The sequence below is a fragment of the Crocodylus siamensis genome, chromosome 4 (assembly GCF_052110815.1).
Source record: "Crocodylus siamensis isolate JL-2025a chromosome 4, ASM5211081v1, whole genome shotgun sequence".
Lineage (NCBI taxonomy): Eukaryota > Metazoa > Chordata > Crocodylia > Crocodylidae > Crocodylus > Crocodylus siamensis.
The window spans coordinates 87592120-87609056 of NC_143398.1; the positions used below are offsets into that span (position 1 = coordinate 87592120).

The following is a 16937-nucleotide window of genomic DNA, read 5'->3' on the forward strand; positions in this document are numbered from 1 at the left end:
TTGTCAGTTTGTGCTGTAGTTTTATGATACACCTAAATATTCTAGGAAGATAAACTCTCCAAAGTCATTTCAAATGTGACCTTCCTTATTTCTTAATTGATTTCCCCGGAGGTGGTCCTCTTCTCACCCATCGGTGAACTCAGACATGCTGGATTGTCCTCTCTTTTCTGGGCACAGGAAATTGTTAGAGAGCGTAGCTTGGAGAAGGATGGGGCAGTCATAGGTTTCTGCCTTTTTTGTGTCTTTGCAGGTGGGGAAATGGAAGGATAAAAACCTACAGATGAAGTATTATGTGTGGCCCCGCTTTGAGCTGTACCCTGACTCTGAGGAGCGGGAGGATGATCATCTGAGTATTGTGACCCTAGAGGAGGCACCATTCGTCATTGTGGAGAATGTGGACCCGCTAAGTGGCACCTGTATGAGGAACACAGTCCCCTGCCAAAAACGCGTCGTGTCTGAGTAGGCACCCACAGGATCTTTCTCCTTCTGGTTTGCCTTTACCTGCAGAGCAGGTGGAGCTAGCTGGGTACTCTTTGCTGGCTCTCCCTGACACAGCTCTAGCAGAGCCAGCTGGGCGTTCTCATCTTGACCCATGCTGTCACTCACCAGTGCCAAAGCCAGCCAAACTAACCTGCCTGGCTTGCTCTGTCCCTCAGCACTGATATTACAAGCTGAGCTCTTCACAAGGTAGTTGTGTGACAGGGAGGAGAGAGTATATCTTGGGAAGCAAGGGGGATAATGAGTGAAATGTTCCTCTTTAATCTCTTGTGGTTGTGATTCTGCAGAAACAAAACGGATGAAGAGCCAGATTACATGAAGAAATGCTGCAAGGGGTTTTGCATTGACATCCTGAAGAAAATCTCCAAGTCTGTCAAGTTCACTTATGATCTCTACCTGGTGACTAATGGCAAGCATGGGAAGAAGATCAACGGGACGTGGAATGGAATGATTGGAGAGGTCAGCAGCGAAGGGCAGGGCTGCGCTTCACCCAAAGGCTGTGCTGTGGAGTCAAAGCCTATTTCCAGTTCTGATAGCCTCCCTTTGGGAGGCGCTGATGAGAACTCACATAAATAAGTGATCCGAACCCAGATATTATAGGGCTTGGGTGAAAGAATCCCCTCTAGTAATCTCACTGCTGAACAGTAGCACTCCTTTCTCATTATTTATCATTGCCTACTGTTTCCCTAATCTGTGTGACACTTTACAATCAAATTAAAGGTGATACCATGAGGTTACAGTTGAAATTTAGGCAAGACATCCAGGATATGATGAAAGACCTTTCAGTGGTGGGCCTAAGGACAACAGAAATAAGATAACATGTCTTCTGGTTTAGTGATGCATTTATCCTGAGAGCTGCAGAGGTGTACTTAAAGTGCATATACATACGTTCTTTGTGGAGAAGTTTAATATTTACAAATTTCTTGGAAGAAGAGAGGGATTAGAAGAGGAGAGAGGGCAAGAAGAGGATTCCAGGAGAAGAGGGCTGTATGGGCAGATGGGAGCAAAGGATGGTGGTGTATTTACCTGTGATGCCCAAGGAGGCCAGGCTTAGAAGCATCTCTAACTGCTTTTCTTTTCCCTTGTGTCAGGTGGTCACGAAGCGTGCCTACATGGCGGTGGGTTCCCTCACCATAAATGAGGAGCGGTCGGAAGTAGTGGACTTCTCCGTGCCCTTCATTGAGACAGGAATCAGCGTCATGGTGTCACGTAGCAATGGAACTGTCTCACCTTCTGCCTTTCTAGGTAGGTATGCTTTTTCTAAGGTGGTGGCAAGGAAGAGACTAACATCATTAACACTTAGCCGAACAGTCCTTGTGAGACTTTGGGAGATTCCTAAGTAGGGCATTTCAAGTAAGGACATTTTAAAATTGGCAGTGTTTTATTTCTAAACCTCAAATGAGCAAAATCTAGACAAAAAAAAGATAAAGACAAAGTCCAGAGGTTCCAGGGTATTTCTCAGTGACCTTTCAGCCTAAGGGCAATATTACATAGAGCCATCCTCCACTCACAGAGTATGGTTTCACTGTGGCTTGGCTAGTGGCATTTTCAAGAGGGCTGGACCATTAGAAAAATTAGTTCAGGTGTTAGAACAGGACTTGCATTTAAAGTTAGTGATAACACAATGGGCATGCCTGTACCACTTCCACGGCACTGGTCAGACCACTGCTGAAGTACTCTTGCCCCCCTCCTCTGTTTCTACATACACCAGTCCTGGAAATGAGGCAGTGAAATTGCTTGGAGGGTGTCCCTGTCTGTTGTTCCTTTTTTCAAACATGCTGGAGCAAGAGATCATGAGAGTGGTGTTAGAGGACATGTTCTAGGTAGTTTCATCGCCCTTTTTCCAGGGTTGGAGTGCGTAGGGTGGAAGTGGGTGGGTAGGGCTGGCTTTCTGAGCACTGCAGAAAGGTATAGACATACCCGGTGAGACAAGAGGATGCTACACCTTTAGAGATGTCATCCATTAGAAGGCACATTAACCTGAGCTCCCCTTGGCACTGTGTGGTAGAAGCTAAATATCTAACAGCAGCTATGAAAGAGATTATGGCATGATGTCTTTTGTCAGGCTAACCTCCAGTAAAAGAGGTTCTAGCATCCCTAGATAGTTGAGAGTGATCTATAAGTGCAGACGTGCTGCTGCATTTCTCCAAGCCTTCTCTGCATACCTAGTACATTTTGCTTTTATGTTTGCAGAGATGTCAAGTGTAAAAGGTGAGCTGTAGAACAATAGTCTGTTCCCGCACCCTGGGATCCTGCATGTTTTTAAGTTCATGAAGAACTTTATAGGGGTAAATGAAGTTATCTAAACCTCTCTGAGCTGGGATTCTCATCAGATCATGTTTTTCAGTATTTTCTGGCTTTGGTCAGGTCCTGAAATATCACTGGGAAATATAAAACAGGAGCTGCAACAAGATTAATTTAATGTTTATGATCTACCAGGAGATTTGGATTCAAATTTTAGCTGTAGTTTGGACCAGGTTTTTATTTTATCTCAGTTAGTTCGACCTTATCATTGCCCTTCAGATTTAGAGAAGGGCAGGAGCCAGCACATTTTTAGTATGCTCTGGCATTCTTTGTTGCAAAGATGATACTACTGTTAAAAATATCATAATTGTAGCTAAGTCTCAAAGGCTTTAGGGGGGTACAGTTTGATTCTGGAAGGCACCCCACAATTCAGAATCCCCTCTGAGCCTTATCTAGACTTGTTTAATCTTGCAAACTAGCTGGAAGGGCTTCATGGGTGTAACCTTTATTCACTGAGATTTACAATGTTTGTCTGATTCCAGATACCAGCATACAAATAAAAAACAGTTTTGTAATGAAATGTGAACTAAACGTTTTCCAGTCACTGGAGCTTTGAGGCTCAGTTTGAACTTGGGAGTGAATGCTGGGAGTCACTTCTTGTTCTACCCAAACCTGTTCCCCTACCCTTGCTTAGAACCCTGTAGGGTAACCTGATAAGCTATCTGGACTGTATTTGACCTTTCATTCTGTTTTTATTTTTTTTCCAGAGCCATTCAGTGCTGATGTGTGGGTGATGATGTTTGTGATGCTGCTCATAATCTCTGCAGTGGCTGTTTTTGTTTTTGAGTACTTCAGCCCCGTGGGTTACAATCGGTGCCTTGCTGATGGCAGAGGTAAGAAGAGCCTTTATTCAATGCCAAACCTTCTCCCTTGTAATTCCGGCTCTTTAATCCATGGAATTTCCTTTTCCCCCTATACATGACATGGTTCCAGCCCAATCCAATCTCCATGTTCTGTCTAAAAAGGGAAGGGAGGGAGGTGGAAAAATGACTTTGAAGATAACAGATGTGCGTAATGGATAATTTGCTTGGCTCAGGAGACTGTGATGTGGAGCCGTTAATCTACACAGTACTAGCTCCTATCCACTTTGACTTACGAGGAAATGGATTCCGAATGCTTGCATTGGTACTGCCTGTGTTGTGCTTTTCTGGGGATAATTAGTAGCTTTCCACTGTCAGTCCACCTTTCAGCCATGCTAAATTTCACTAGAGAAAAGTAAAGATTAAAAGCCATGTGTGAGAGGAGTCTCTCCCCTGTTATATTCTTCCATCCTCCAAACTTAGGATGTTAGCTCTGGATGCCCCTCCACCCATTTTAATTGTAATGCTCTTTGACTCTCCAGAGGTTGAGATGACTGGAAAAGTGAAACATGAGTTTTCTTGGGGATGAATGGGTGTTGTTTGTTAAGGATATGAAGGAATAATAAAGGGAAGCTTAAGTTCACTCAGTGGTGCTCAGAAATCTCTTCCCTTGGGAGAAGGCAGGATGAGTTAGAGAGAAGGACTATCAGCATTAGCAGAGGCTGGACACTCAGCAGTTAAAGTTGTTTCTCTTTCTTTATCTTGACTCTATTATGAAATAGTTCCCAACATAAGGCTTTTTTGTTCTGTCAGCGTGCTAGCAATTTTAAAATGGTTGAATAGAACTGTTTGCTTGAAAATACATTCACTTGCTTTCCAACCTATTGCCTTGAGCAGATTTATACCAAGCTAGAGAACACTGAAGAAAAGGAATTTGTTATGGAAATACTGACAGAGTCTTACGTACAGTAATGCTGGTGGAGCCTTCTCTAATAACTGAGCTGTGAACAGTGCATGTGGGCAAATGCCCATATCTAAACAGATCTATGGACAGAAATAAATATTAAAGTAGCTATGAGCCTAATGTGAATTATTAATACAGATGTGTAAATAGCAGCAGATAATAATATAAAGGTGAAGTCAGATAAATATTTTAAATTAGCTTTATGGGTAGATGCAAATATTAATATTTTTAGGGCTTGTAGATATCATGATATTGCTCAGACATATAGGTACAGATGTGAGTAACAGTGTGGCTACGGAAGGCAGATGAATATATTGTAGTGTTTTCTTGGAAGCAAATAATGAGCTGGAATTTCTTTGGGAACTCTATCCTTGTATTATTCTGTGATTGATAATGCAATTATCAATGTCTCCAGTGAAGTCAGTTGAATGAGGAGTGTTTTAGGGCAGAATTTTAAAAAGTCCATAACTGACGCTACATGGGATTTGCACTTGTGAGTCATGAGGTCATTTAACAATCTTACCTTTAATCTTTCTTTCCATCTTGGTCCTAAAAATGAATGAATGCAGTGCAAAAGCCCCAACTAGTGTGATTTTAACCTTATAAGCACTAAAACAAACAATCTGTGTTCCTCATAATAACTTTAAATAGTTTCCATTGCCAGTTGAAGATACAGTTTTACTATATAATACATCAGCTTTGAAGTCAGTTGTATACACAGCTCAAGACAGATATAGGTTTGTTGGGCATAAAAGTTACATTTATAATAACACAGTTGATCCCCAAGGGGTAGGTTTTGGCTAACCCAGTTTTTGCAGGAGGGGAGCTGCAAGAAACCTTCTTTCAATTGGACTCCCCTACCAGTCAGTCCCAGTAAGCCAGTCAAGTGTAACACCACAGCTAACAGGAGTATTCCCAAAGGAATTTGCATGCCAGTTAGCAGAGTAGAGCTGGTAGGTTCATAGGATGTACCCTAGGAAAGCATGCTCTGCTTCTTCAGATCCTCCAAAGATTACTTGGAGTAATTGCAAATTTAATGTCTTTCCCAGTTTGCATTCTCAAGAGAGGTGGGCTCCAATGTGCCCCTCAGAATTTCTGCTAATGGGTCCAGCATATGCAGCAAATTATGCTTGAGCAACCTTACATTTTCATGTGGGTTTCTTAGTCGAGCATTACGTTAACATACACATTTATTATTGCTAGAAGGAGTGAATATATGCTCTGAAAAGTGAATATGTAAAACTAATGCCTACTTAAACAGCAGATCTGCTCTGTCCATGTCAGATTCAGAGCTGGAGCTTTTGATTTTTCTGAGAAGAGAAAAAATCAGTAAACTATTCTTTAAAGTTGTTCACTGATCAGAGCCTGGATAGCTTGGCAAAAGCAAACTGGATTCTTTTCTGGTATATGCATGACCAGCAGAAAGTAGGGCTATCAAATTATTAAAAAATTTGAATGCGATTAGTTGCCTGATTAAAAAAAATTAATCACAATTAATTGCAATTTTAATTGCACAACTAAAAACTCCAAATGATGCATAGAAAAACTCAAAATTATGCAGCTTCCCACAGCTCTGTCTCATGACCCACCCCATCCCCTGCCCCTGTCCCACTGCCTCCCTCACCATGGGGGCCTCAATCTGCCCCCCTGCCTCTTCCCTCCCCCATGCCTCTCCCCCTCCACAGACTTACCTGCAGGACGCTGCTCTACATGCCACCAGGCTGCATTCTTGGCTGCGTGCATGCTGTGGCTACTCATTTGTGTCTGTGTGCACTCCCCTGCTGCAGCTGCCCAGGTCCCGTGCCCAGGCTGCCCTGTGCCTCCTCTGCACTGCCACTGCTGCTCAGCTGAGTGGCTTAGAGGTGACAGTGATGGCAGTGGAGCAGTGCCTGGGTGCAAGTTCCAAAGCCACATGCGTGATTAATTCATTACAAAAAATAATGCAAGAACCAATTAATGCGTTAATCACTCACGTTAACTGTGATTACTTGGCAGCCCTAGGAAGGTTAAGTGAACTTCATTTGTGGTTCAGTCCTTCAAATTATATAGTTATACCTGTGTAAGCCCACTGAGAGTGATAGCTCAAACAGGTGTCTGTAAGGACAATGCAGTTGGAGGACAGTGCTGTTAAGTGAGGTTAGGATTTGGCTGGAAAAATCTTTATTACCAGGGTCATCATGCATGAACCAAATAGGAACAGACTGACTCTGAGATACCAGGGTAGTCAGCCAAAGTACCTTTCTCTTGACAAGTATACAGAGTTTCTGAGGAAGTCTTTGAGGCACAATACATGTGGGTGTCTATGCTGCTTTTCACTTTTCAGAGTAATACTGTACTTTAATGCGGCTGCACATATGTAAGTGTTGCTGCAGGTGTTCATTACAGATGTGGGAACAGATGGTGATATTAATTCAGAAGTCAGGTTGCATGAGTAAAGAGAAACATAGACAGCTTGTCCCAAGGTTTTCATTACCTGTTTCTTGGTCATTCTAGAGCCTGGTGGTCCCTCTTTCACCATTGGCAAAGCTATTTGGTTGCTGTGGGGTCTGGTGTTCAACAACTCTGTGCCTGTGCAGAATCCCAAAGGTACCACTAGCAAGATCATGGTGTCCGTGTGGGCCTTTTTTGCTGTCATCTTCCTGGCCAGCTACACTGCCAACCTGGCTGCCTTCATGATCCAAGAGGAATATGTGGATCAGGTGTCTGGCTTGAGCGACAAAAAGGTAATGGATCTATCAAAAAAAAACCCTTCCCTAGGGATGAAGTTGTTCCCTCTCTCTTCTGTAGTAAGTGGGATCCTAATGAATTTATTCAAAAGATTAGATATTGATGCCAGCTCTGGTTAAAATAGTACAAATGCTCATTACTCTTTTACACTAACAATTTGCATGTTTAAAGACTGTGAAAAGGATTAATTGGCTGAAAAGGTGTTGTATATATTGTATAAACAATGATGGACCAGATCTTCCCATAGTGTAAATTAGCATTGCTCCATTGAAGTCAGTGGTACTACACTGGTTTACACCATGGAGGATGTGCCCCTGTAATTTAATGCTCACTAGTTATGAATCGATCCTTGGAAGCATAATACAGAAACCAAACTGTTTTTTCGTTATTAGAGAGTAAGCAGCTATGCTGGGCTGTGTATGTTGGTTTCTTACCAGATTGCTCATGTGTTTGGGGCTCTACTCACTAGTGTGCTAGGCTGTGGGCACTGATTATTTTTTATAGGGCTACTTCCAGTGAGCATGATGCAGTAGACTCACTTGCCTGTGCAGAGTCTATTCCAGGCTGTACAAACAACTTTGGTATTGTAGAGCTGCCCTTGAGTATTAGGCTGCAAATACTTTTATCGTAGGACAGCTATCAAGAACTGGACGGTACACATAGGCTTGTTATTACAGGCCTGGTTATATAGTTGTGGTCCCCTGTGCACTCTGTGACAGGATAGGCATAAATTGTGTCCAGGCCCATTGCTGCACAGAGACTTTCCTGTCAGCAGGCTGGAAATTCTGTCGCAGATTCGTTTCATTTTTGCTTTTTCAGGGTTTTTTTCTTAACTTGAAGTTCCTCAATATAATTGAATATGACAATGCAAAACACAATACACACAGTGTCCCTCATGTTCTTTATTTTGACTTTTGTCTTCAGGTGGTTCCATGCTGTTCCTACATTTTCCTTTCATCATGCCAGTTATTTTTTTTAATTTTATTTATTATACATTACTGCATGGTAGAAGCTGTCAGATAAAGCAGGATGTTTCTGTAAAAGAGGAGTGGGAGTTGTCCAGGATTAATTGCGAGACAAACACATTAGCTGGGTATTTCTTGTAAAGCTGTCAGCAAAGAAATCAAAGAAAGCATTAATAGTGTTGGCATCATCGAGGTTCACCTTCATCTACCCACTAAGGGCCTTGTCTCGTGGGACATAAAGTACATGTTAAATCTGTGGAACGTTATGCGGTATTCAAGTTAGAACTTGTCACACAATAATATATACTATGATCTCTGGCATACATAGCTTGTGCTCCGCTGCTGAAGGGCTGGTGAGCAGGCAGGTGTCCCAGCATGCTTTGCAGGGTCCCTTTTTTTGCATATTTCTGATGAGAACTAAGGAAAACACTGGTTAGCTGACTGTCTTGCTGAAGAAGCAAATTCCAGTGCCTCCTGGGCTAGGCATGGGATCGCCAATCCTTCGCTGACTGACTATCCCAGCTGGCTTCCTGGAGATGGTGAGTGGTAGAATTGACTAAATCCTTGCCCTGGCTGCTCTAATCCACATGATCTCCATACTTCAGTGCCGTTAGCTCCTTGCCCTAGGAGGTGCTACTTTGGGGAATGTAATATTGTCACGAACATCATACTGGTTAATGTGTAGGTGGTACAACACGACACTGTGAAAGCTGCAGCACTATGGGCTCCATACTGGATGACATCTTGACACTGCTGGGCAATAACAGAGCTTGGATTGATGTGAATAGCTCATGCTAAAACCTGGGATGATGATCAGAGGCAGAGGAAATTTAGGATGTCCTGTGGCTCATTCATGGACCTTTATGCTAAGCTAGTTCCACTATTGCAACTCAACGATGTTGGGCTTTGGCACCCTGCGTGCACCAAGAGACACATGTCCTGTTGGTTTGGAAGTCTCTGCACACCAGCAGCCTCTGTTCCATTGACAACCAGCTCTGTGTGGGATGGACAATGGCAATGACAGCTTTACATGAAGTATATGATGCTTTACTTGAAGAGCTGGGGCTTCAGTCCATTGGGCTCAGGGACCTTCATGAGGTCATCACGGAGTTTGATCAAATTACCCTCCATGGAGTTCAGGAGGCCTTCAATGGGACCCACATGCTCATTCTGTGCCCCCATCGCCATGCCTCAGATTAAACCATAAGGGGTTCTTTTCAGTTCTACTCCAGAAAGTTGTGGACCACTGGAGGTCCTTCACTAACATCAGTGTTGGGTGATTGGAAAGGGTACTGATGCCTTCATAGTTGGGAAATCCAATTTCCCAGGGAAGATGGAGTAGGGGGATTTCCCCCCCCCATGCTCCCGCTATCAATATGAGTGGGCTGACCGTTCCCTTCCTTGATCATCAGGGACCCAGCCATCTATTGCTCCTCGAATCATGAAGCCAATACACCAGCTGGCTGGACTCCAGGAAGGAGTTCTTCAGTTACCAGGTAAGCAGCTGCCAAATGGTGGTGGAATGTGTCTTTGGGCACCTAAAGGCACACTGGTGGTCCCCAGGGGGGTCCTTTATGAACTTGGGCTGAGGAACATTCCCAGTTTTGTGGCAACTGTGTGCATCTTCCACAATAATTGAAGGGGGAGGGGTGAAGCCTTTCAACTCCAAATGGACCCACGGTGGGGGAAACCCTTAGCACTTTGGATGGTTACTGGACTGAAGCAGTAGTCCTGGCTGAGCATCCTGGACAGAACTACTGGCAGGCTATTCTGATTGGGAAAGCCTTGTCTGATTATTTTTTGGGACATCCTGCCAGGTGGGAAGAGGTGAAGGGGACCTCTGTGTGATTGTAAACCCTTCATTCACTGCACTGCACCTTTTATTATCCATTTCTCCAGAGCATCTCAGTAAACATTGTCCATACTGTGGAAAGGTAAGTCCCTTTTCTCAGCCAGGATGGCCAATCTATTAGATAGGGTTTTAAACTAAGATCGTAGAGGGGTGGGGAAACGCTAACTGGAACCTACCCGGGGACCAATATACAAGAAAGCTCCATCGACAATGAAACCAAGCAAGCCACTCTTATGGGAGCTGAGAAAACAGCTCCCCTTCAATGCAACAGGCAGCCAGCAACCTCAGTAGAAGGACTTAGCTGCTTGTACACCAATGCCAGAAGCATGGGGAACAAGCAGGAGGAACTAGTCCTCCTGCTTACCACTGGGCACTACAATCTAGCAGGGATCACAGAGACCTGGTGGGACTCCTCTTATGACTGGAGCATAGCCATAAAGGGCTACATCTTTCACATGCAGGCACAGCTCACTGCAAGTGGAAGAGGGCAAGCGGCAGTGGAGCAGAGCCCCCGCACTCGCAGAAAAGCTAAGAAGCGATAAGGTAGGGAAGAGAGGTGGGGGTGTTGTCCTCTATGTGAAGGAGCAGTACACCTCCATATAGGCCGATGTTGGCCTCAAAGAAGAACAGCTTGAAACCCTCTGGGTCAAGCTCTGGGGGAGGCCTGGCAAGAGAGACGTGACTGTAGGTGCATACTACGGACTGCCTAACCAAGGGGAGAAACTTGATCTAGTGTTCACCCATGAACTAACGGAGGCCACGCATGCATAGGACATGGTTGTCATGGGTGACTTCAATTACCCAGACATCTCCTGGGAGGAGTGCTCGGCCAGCTTGGATTGATTATGATTCTTCCTGACCGGCACCAAAGAGTTTTTTTTTTTTTAATTAGGAGGTACACAAGCCAACTAGAGGCAATGCAGTTCTCAACCTGGTGCTGACCAAAGGGGATGACCTGGTGACCAACGTAAACATAGAGGGTAGCCTAGGCGATAGTGACCTTGAAATGATTACATTCATGATCCGTCACAAGACTGACAAAACAGATACCAAGCTTGAAGTCTTAGACTTCAAAAATGCAAATTTTTAATAAGCTCAGGCCACTAGTAGAGAATACCCTGAGAGAGCAAGGACCACAGGTAAAGGGAGCACAAGAAGAATGGTCATTCCTTAAGGAGACGATCCTAAAGGCTCAGAGAAAATCCATTCTCTTATGGAGAAAAAGTAGCAGAAGGGTCAAAAAACCCTCTTGGCTAAGCACGGAAGTTACAACCCTCCTACAGAAAAAGAAAGAGGCGTACAAACAATGGAAGCTTGGGACAGTCTCTAAGGAAGACTACTTGACAATGGCCCGCACTTGTAGAATACAGATTAGGCAAGGTAAGGCAGAAACAAAACTAAAACTAGCTACAAGAATCAAGGACAACAAGAAGTCCTTCTTTAGCTACATAGGGAGTAAAAGGAAAATTAATGGGAGTGTGGGGCTGCTGCTCAATGCCTTAGGGTACCTGGTCACTACCACTCAGGAAAAAACAGACCTCCTAAATGGCTGCTTTGCCTCGGTCTTTCACAAGGCCAAGTGGAACAACGTGCCAGGTAGGGCACAGAATGAGTAGGGCAGGATTGACGCTATTTCCACCATTGTCATAGAACTGGTATACAATCAATTAAAGAAATTAAGACGTATATAAATCAGCAGGACTGGATGAACTCCACCCAAGAGTGCTGCAAGAGTTGGCCAAAGTAATCACAGAGCCTCTGGCAAAGGTCTTTCAAAAATCTTGGGCTTCTGGAGAAATCCCAGAGGACTGGAAGAGGGTCAGTATTGTGCCCATCTTCAAGAAGGGGAAGCGTGAAGACCCAGGAAACTACAGACCAATTAACTTAACTTCTGTTCCAGGGAAAATCCTAGAAACTTTGATCAAAGAGACTATATGTGACAAACTTGCAGAAGGCATGATACTGAATGACAGCCAGCATGGCTTTGTCATGGGCAAGTCTTGTCTGACCAACTGCATTTCTTTCTATGGTATATGATGTCAACTGCTTTTCTCATGTCACCTGGATGAGAGAAAAGCAGTTGACATCATATACCACGACTTCCAGAAAGCCTTTGACGTGGTTTAGTACCATGAGGTAGTAATCAGAAAACTGGAAGATATTGGGCTCAACTGCGGGACCGCCAAGTGGGTGTGAATCTGGTTGCAGGGTAGGACACAGAGTCCAAATGAAAGCATTGGTGTCATCTTGGCGAGACTTGCTGTTCAATATCTTCATCAACGACCTGGTTGAGGGGGTGAAAAGCACATTGGCCAACTTTGCGGACGACACCAAGATATGGGGATGTGCGGACACAACCGCAGATAGGCTGCAGATACAAGGAGACTTAGCCAGGCTGGCATGTTGGGCACAACAGAACCAGATGAGGTTCAACGTAGAGAAATGCAAAGTGCTGCATCTGGGAAGGAAGAACTCCCAGCAAACCTACAGGCTGGGGGTAACAATAGACCCCAGCATGAATATGAGCCAGCAATGTGATGCAGTAGCCACCAGGGCCAATAAAACTCTGGCATGCATCAATCAGTGCGTCTCCAGTAAATCGAAAAAAGTGATTCTCCCACTTTACTCAACATTGGTGCAGCCGCAGCTGAAGTATTGTGTCCAGTTCTGGGCACTGCACTTCAACAAGGATGTGCTAAAGCTCGAGAAGGTCTAGAGAAGGGCCATGCACATGATCAGGGACTTGCATGGCAAGCCATATAAGGAGAGGCTGAGGGATCTCAGACTCTTCAGCCTAAAGAAAAGAAGGCTGAGAGGGGACCTGATTCCAGCTTACCGCTATATCAGAGGCATACATCAGGGGCTCGGTGAACCAGGGCGCCTTGGGGGAAAACTAGAAACAACAGCCACAAACTCCTGGAAGATAGTTTCAGACTGAACATTAGGAAAAAACTTCTTTACACCTAGGGTGTGTAGACCAGTGGTTTCCAAAGTGGGGTGCGCAAGACGATCCATTGGGGTGCGGGAAGAAAATATTAGAACTTCTATTTATATTTATATAAATATACATATATTGGGGGGGGTGCTCAAAAATTTTTTACTGATGGGGTGTGTGATCAAAAAAGTTTGGAGATCACTGGTCTAGACGATGGAACAAACTCACCCCCCAGAGGTGGTGCAATCATCTACACTAGAGGGCTTCAAGAGAAGACTGGACGGTCACCTGGCTGGGGTCATTTGACCCCAGATGTCTTTCCTGCTCATGCAGGGGGCTGGACCCAATGGTCCTTTGGGGTGCCTTTCAGCCCTATGATTCTATGATACTAAGTGTCAGGCTTGACACTCCCTATTGTGGGGGATTGGGGTGGGAGACCTGGGGTTGGGGGACTGAGGCATAGGGCCTCATGGAGTTGGGGCACCGAATCAAAAGGAGTTTGTGAGGGTTGCATGGGAGGAGGAAATTGAATCACTGGGCAGATCGGACTTGTGAATGTATCAAGTTGAGGACTGGACAGGAAGTGCACAAAGAACAAATTTCCTAACTGGGCAAACTCTTCAAATAAACCTGAAATAAGTATTTGAAATCTTCTCACAAAGGCCTTCTCACAAACAGGTATGATTTGCTTAAAACTCTTTACACTGTGCACTTGTGCCACGTGTGAAGTGGATGGTTTTCGGTCCACCCAAGGCCCTTGTCTATAGGCCTTCTTTCTGGCTGGGATGGTCCCTAGGAGCCATGGCATGGAAGCAAGCCCCCCTACACCCCACTCTATATGGCTCCAAGGAGCTTGATTGTCACAACTCCATGGTTAGATCCAAGTTTGCACTGCTGGGGGTAAATTGTGGTCCATCTTGCTGCTCATCATAAAAGTTCAGGTACTTTTTGGGGGGCACTGTCCTCCTGCTGCTAGAGTGCAGGCCCCTGAGAGGGTGGTGGGGTTTCCATTGCTCCAGGAAAGGGAAGGGCTGCCTCACATTGGTGTTCAGTCAGCCTGCCACTGAGACATTCACTCGCTACTTGGAGTCCAGCCACACTGGGGGATGCAAAACTCCAGCTGGCTAGGGAGGCATGCACAACAATCTGGCCAGCCTCCCCTTGTTTCTACTGATCATCTGGCAGTGGTTGCTGGTCAGAGAAGGGTGGGAGAGGATGAGCTGAAGGCAGCCAGTGTCCATGGTAGTATATGTTGGAATGAGACTAGTGCCATTGACTTGGGTGATGGAGGGTAGGCGGTTATAGGTATCTGTTGCCTGGCTGTCAGGAATAGACAATCCTCTGCAGTAGTAGCTATGGTGTCCAGGAAGGATTTGCATGACTCTGCAATGGACTGAAAGGTCTTGAGGGATGCTTTCTGCATCCTCTCGGAACCCCTCAATCTCCGCACCAGTTCCAGGAACTGTCTTCCTGCATTTCAACCATTTATTGAAGAGTTCTCAGCAGCTGCTCTGATCCATCCTGCCAGTGCTTATAGGCAGCAGGCCAGCTCTCAGCGGTGGTAGCTTGGTGTATGGGGAACTCAGCAAGGTCCTTCAACATTTGATTTCAGTCATCCCACCAATACTTTTGGGTACAGAACACTGTCTGAGCCTGAGTGTCCCTTTGTGGCTTTGAGGCAGCATCAGCACTCAAGCTTCTGAGTGCTCTCATGCCAGGGTGAATGGTGAGGTGTGAAGAATGCAGAAATGGCCTTGAGATTCTTTCTAAACCTGACAGACTATGCATGTGAATTCTGAATTCCCACCCAAACCCTGCCAGGCACACAGACAGCAGGGCATTGACAACAGAGCAGACCTTGAAATTGTTGCAAATTTCTAAGATTGTATGAGGGGAAACATTGCTCAGCCTGGTCATTTTCATGAGCCAGGAAGACAAGAGCAGAACCTCATCATGGTAAGCAAGCACTCTGCTACCCACTCTCACCTAGCTGCTGTCCTCTTTCTTCCTTCCCTGTAAGTTCCCGCATTTAGCCAGGGATCATCTGCTATGAAACTGTTCCCTAACCTCCACCATAACTTGCCTGTCCCTGTCTCAGGACACCACTTCTCTGGCTGGTATTTCCTGGGATAGTGTGTCCCATGAGTGCAGAGCAGAGTTCTTTGAACTTGCAGGTGGTGATCTTGCAAAATATGCCTTGCTGCTTCTAGGACTCTTCTGCCAGCTCATGCCTTAAAGTCATGGAAGGGAATTGCTGCTTTTGAAGGCTGTCTGCTGAGGCTGGCAATCCCATGGAACACCCATGAGGCTCTGGAAGCTGTCCTTCACCTGCATTGCAGCTTCATAGCTCTGCCAGACCTCCTAGCAGTGAGACTGGGGACTGATCATGCCCTGAACTGGGATCTCCCTTCGTTCTCCCAAATGCTTCTCTGAAGAATGATGTCCTGTCCTGTGCCCTGCCTGAATGCTCTGAACCCACTATCTCTGCACCTTCGAGCTGTGAGGTGGACCTAGAATACTGAGGGTCTGCAGCTTTAACTGCCAGAAATGGCTGTGCCCATATCCCTGTGGTGATGGAGGTGGCAAACATCCAAGCACCCAAAAGATGACTGCGTTCCATGTCTCCAGACCCATCTTCATCTAGCACCCACTGAGAAACATATAAGACTGCCACTGACCATACCAACAGTTGCAGAGAGGGGGTACAAGGAAGGGTGAGGGGTGGCATGGGGTTAGATTTTAGTCTGTGTTTCTCAGGGCTTCACCCCCTTGGTCACACCTCTACTATTGCTCAGGCACCTCTAAATAAAAGACTTTGATTGTATGTTTTTGTATGTTGTTGCTCCAAAAAGCTGTCCCAGGGGTTGGACCCTGGCCATGTGGATGGGAGTTCTGTGTGCCTACCCCTGGGTACTAGCACACAGAATTCACCTGGCAGTAACCTATATCCATGGACTAGGGTGAAGGTGACCCTCCAAAACCTACTGATGCACCCCAAAAGGCATGGGATGTCCACAGAGGGATGGAGAGGGGTGAGCTGAAAGCTGCCATTGCTATCTACAGCCAGTCCTGCTACTTGTCCCTGATCCACCATCTGGCCCATGATGCATGTGTAGACTACCTGGTGTTGCCAGCTGCCCTTCATACCATTGGTGGTAGTGGTGATGGTTCTCTCCTTGCCTCGTATCATAAGGTCCTGCATCTTGCCACAGCTCCTGCTTGAGGCCTGCCTGCTGGAGTTTGACAAGGGCATTCTCTGATCCATTTTGGTTTATGAAGCTACGGTGGTGTCATGTGGGCTGGGGTCTTACTCCCCAGAGCAGGTAGGGGTGTTGCTTTAGGTTCAGTACCATCCCTTGGGCAGTAGAATTTGGGTAGGTGGATAGACTGTCCCATGGATTGGGGTGGGGGGCTGGAAGTGGTGCATCTTGGGATGCTGGAAGACCATACTTTGCTTGTATTATCCCTGTGGAGCAATCTGGCAATTGTTGAACAATTGTTACTTAATATGATCTAGAGGTACTCCTCACATGAAAAGTCATAACTTTTCTACAATACAGTCACACTTACCACATTTGTATTGCTTGAATGCATGGACATTCATGGTTTAACTGCAGTTAATACATACTAAGTGTGTCATGTGGCATGGCCCTAAGTCGAATGGGATAAATCATACCTCTGAGCTGTTATTTCAGACTGCCTGCAGACACAAGAAGACAGAAACTCATCCATCTTCATTATTCATGTTTCTAAAGGCAGACTTCATGCCCATGAGTCTATAAAATATCAAATAGGTTGCAGCAAATTCCACACTTTCAGATGTAAGGAGTGAATTGGATCTTAATTAGGTCACTGATACTGTTTTAGGTACTGTTGCTTCTATATGCTGGGT

General features: G+C 45.3%; 1 protein-coding gene across 1 annotated transcript in view; it reads left to right on the forward strand.

The window, feature by feature from the left end:
* The first annotated feature begins 256 nt into the window (after window positions 1-256).
* The window catches only part of LOC149865969 (glutamate receptor ionotropic, NMDA 2B), a 43412-nt gene continuing 26731 nt past the window's right edge, over window positions 257-16937 (forward strand). The window contains exons 1-5 of the mRNA XM_090042753.1: window positions 257-459; window positions 786-957; window positions 1590-1743; window positions 3510-3635; window positions 7060-7289. Of these exons, the coding sequence (XP_089898879.1) occupies window positions 281-459; window positions 786-957; window positions 1590-1743; window positions 3510-3635; window positions 7060-7289 (861 nt within the window). The 5' untranslated portion in view covers window positions 257-280. The remainder of the gene's footprint in view (window positions 460-785; window positions 958-1589; window positions 1744-3509; window positions 3636-7059; window positions 7290-16937) is intronic.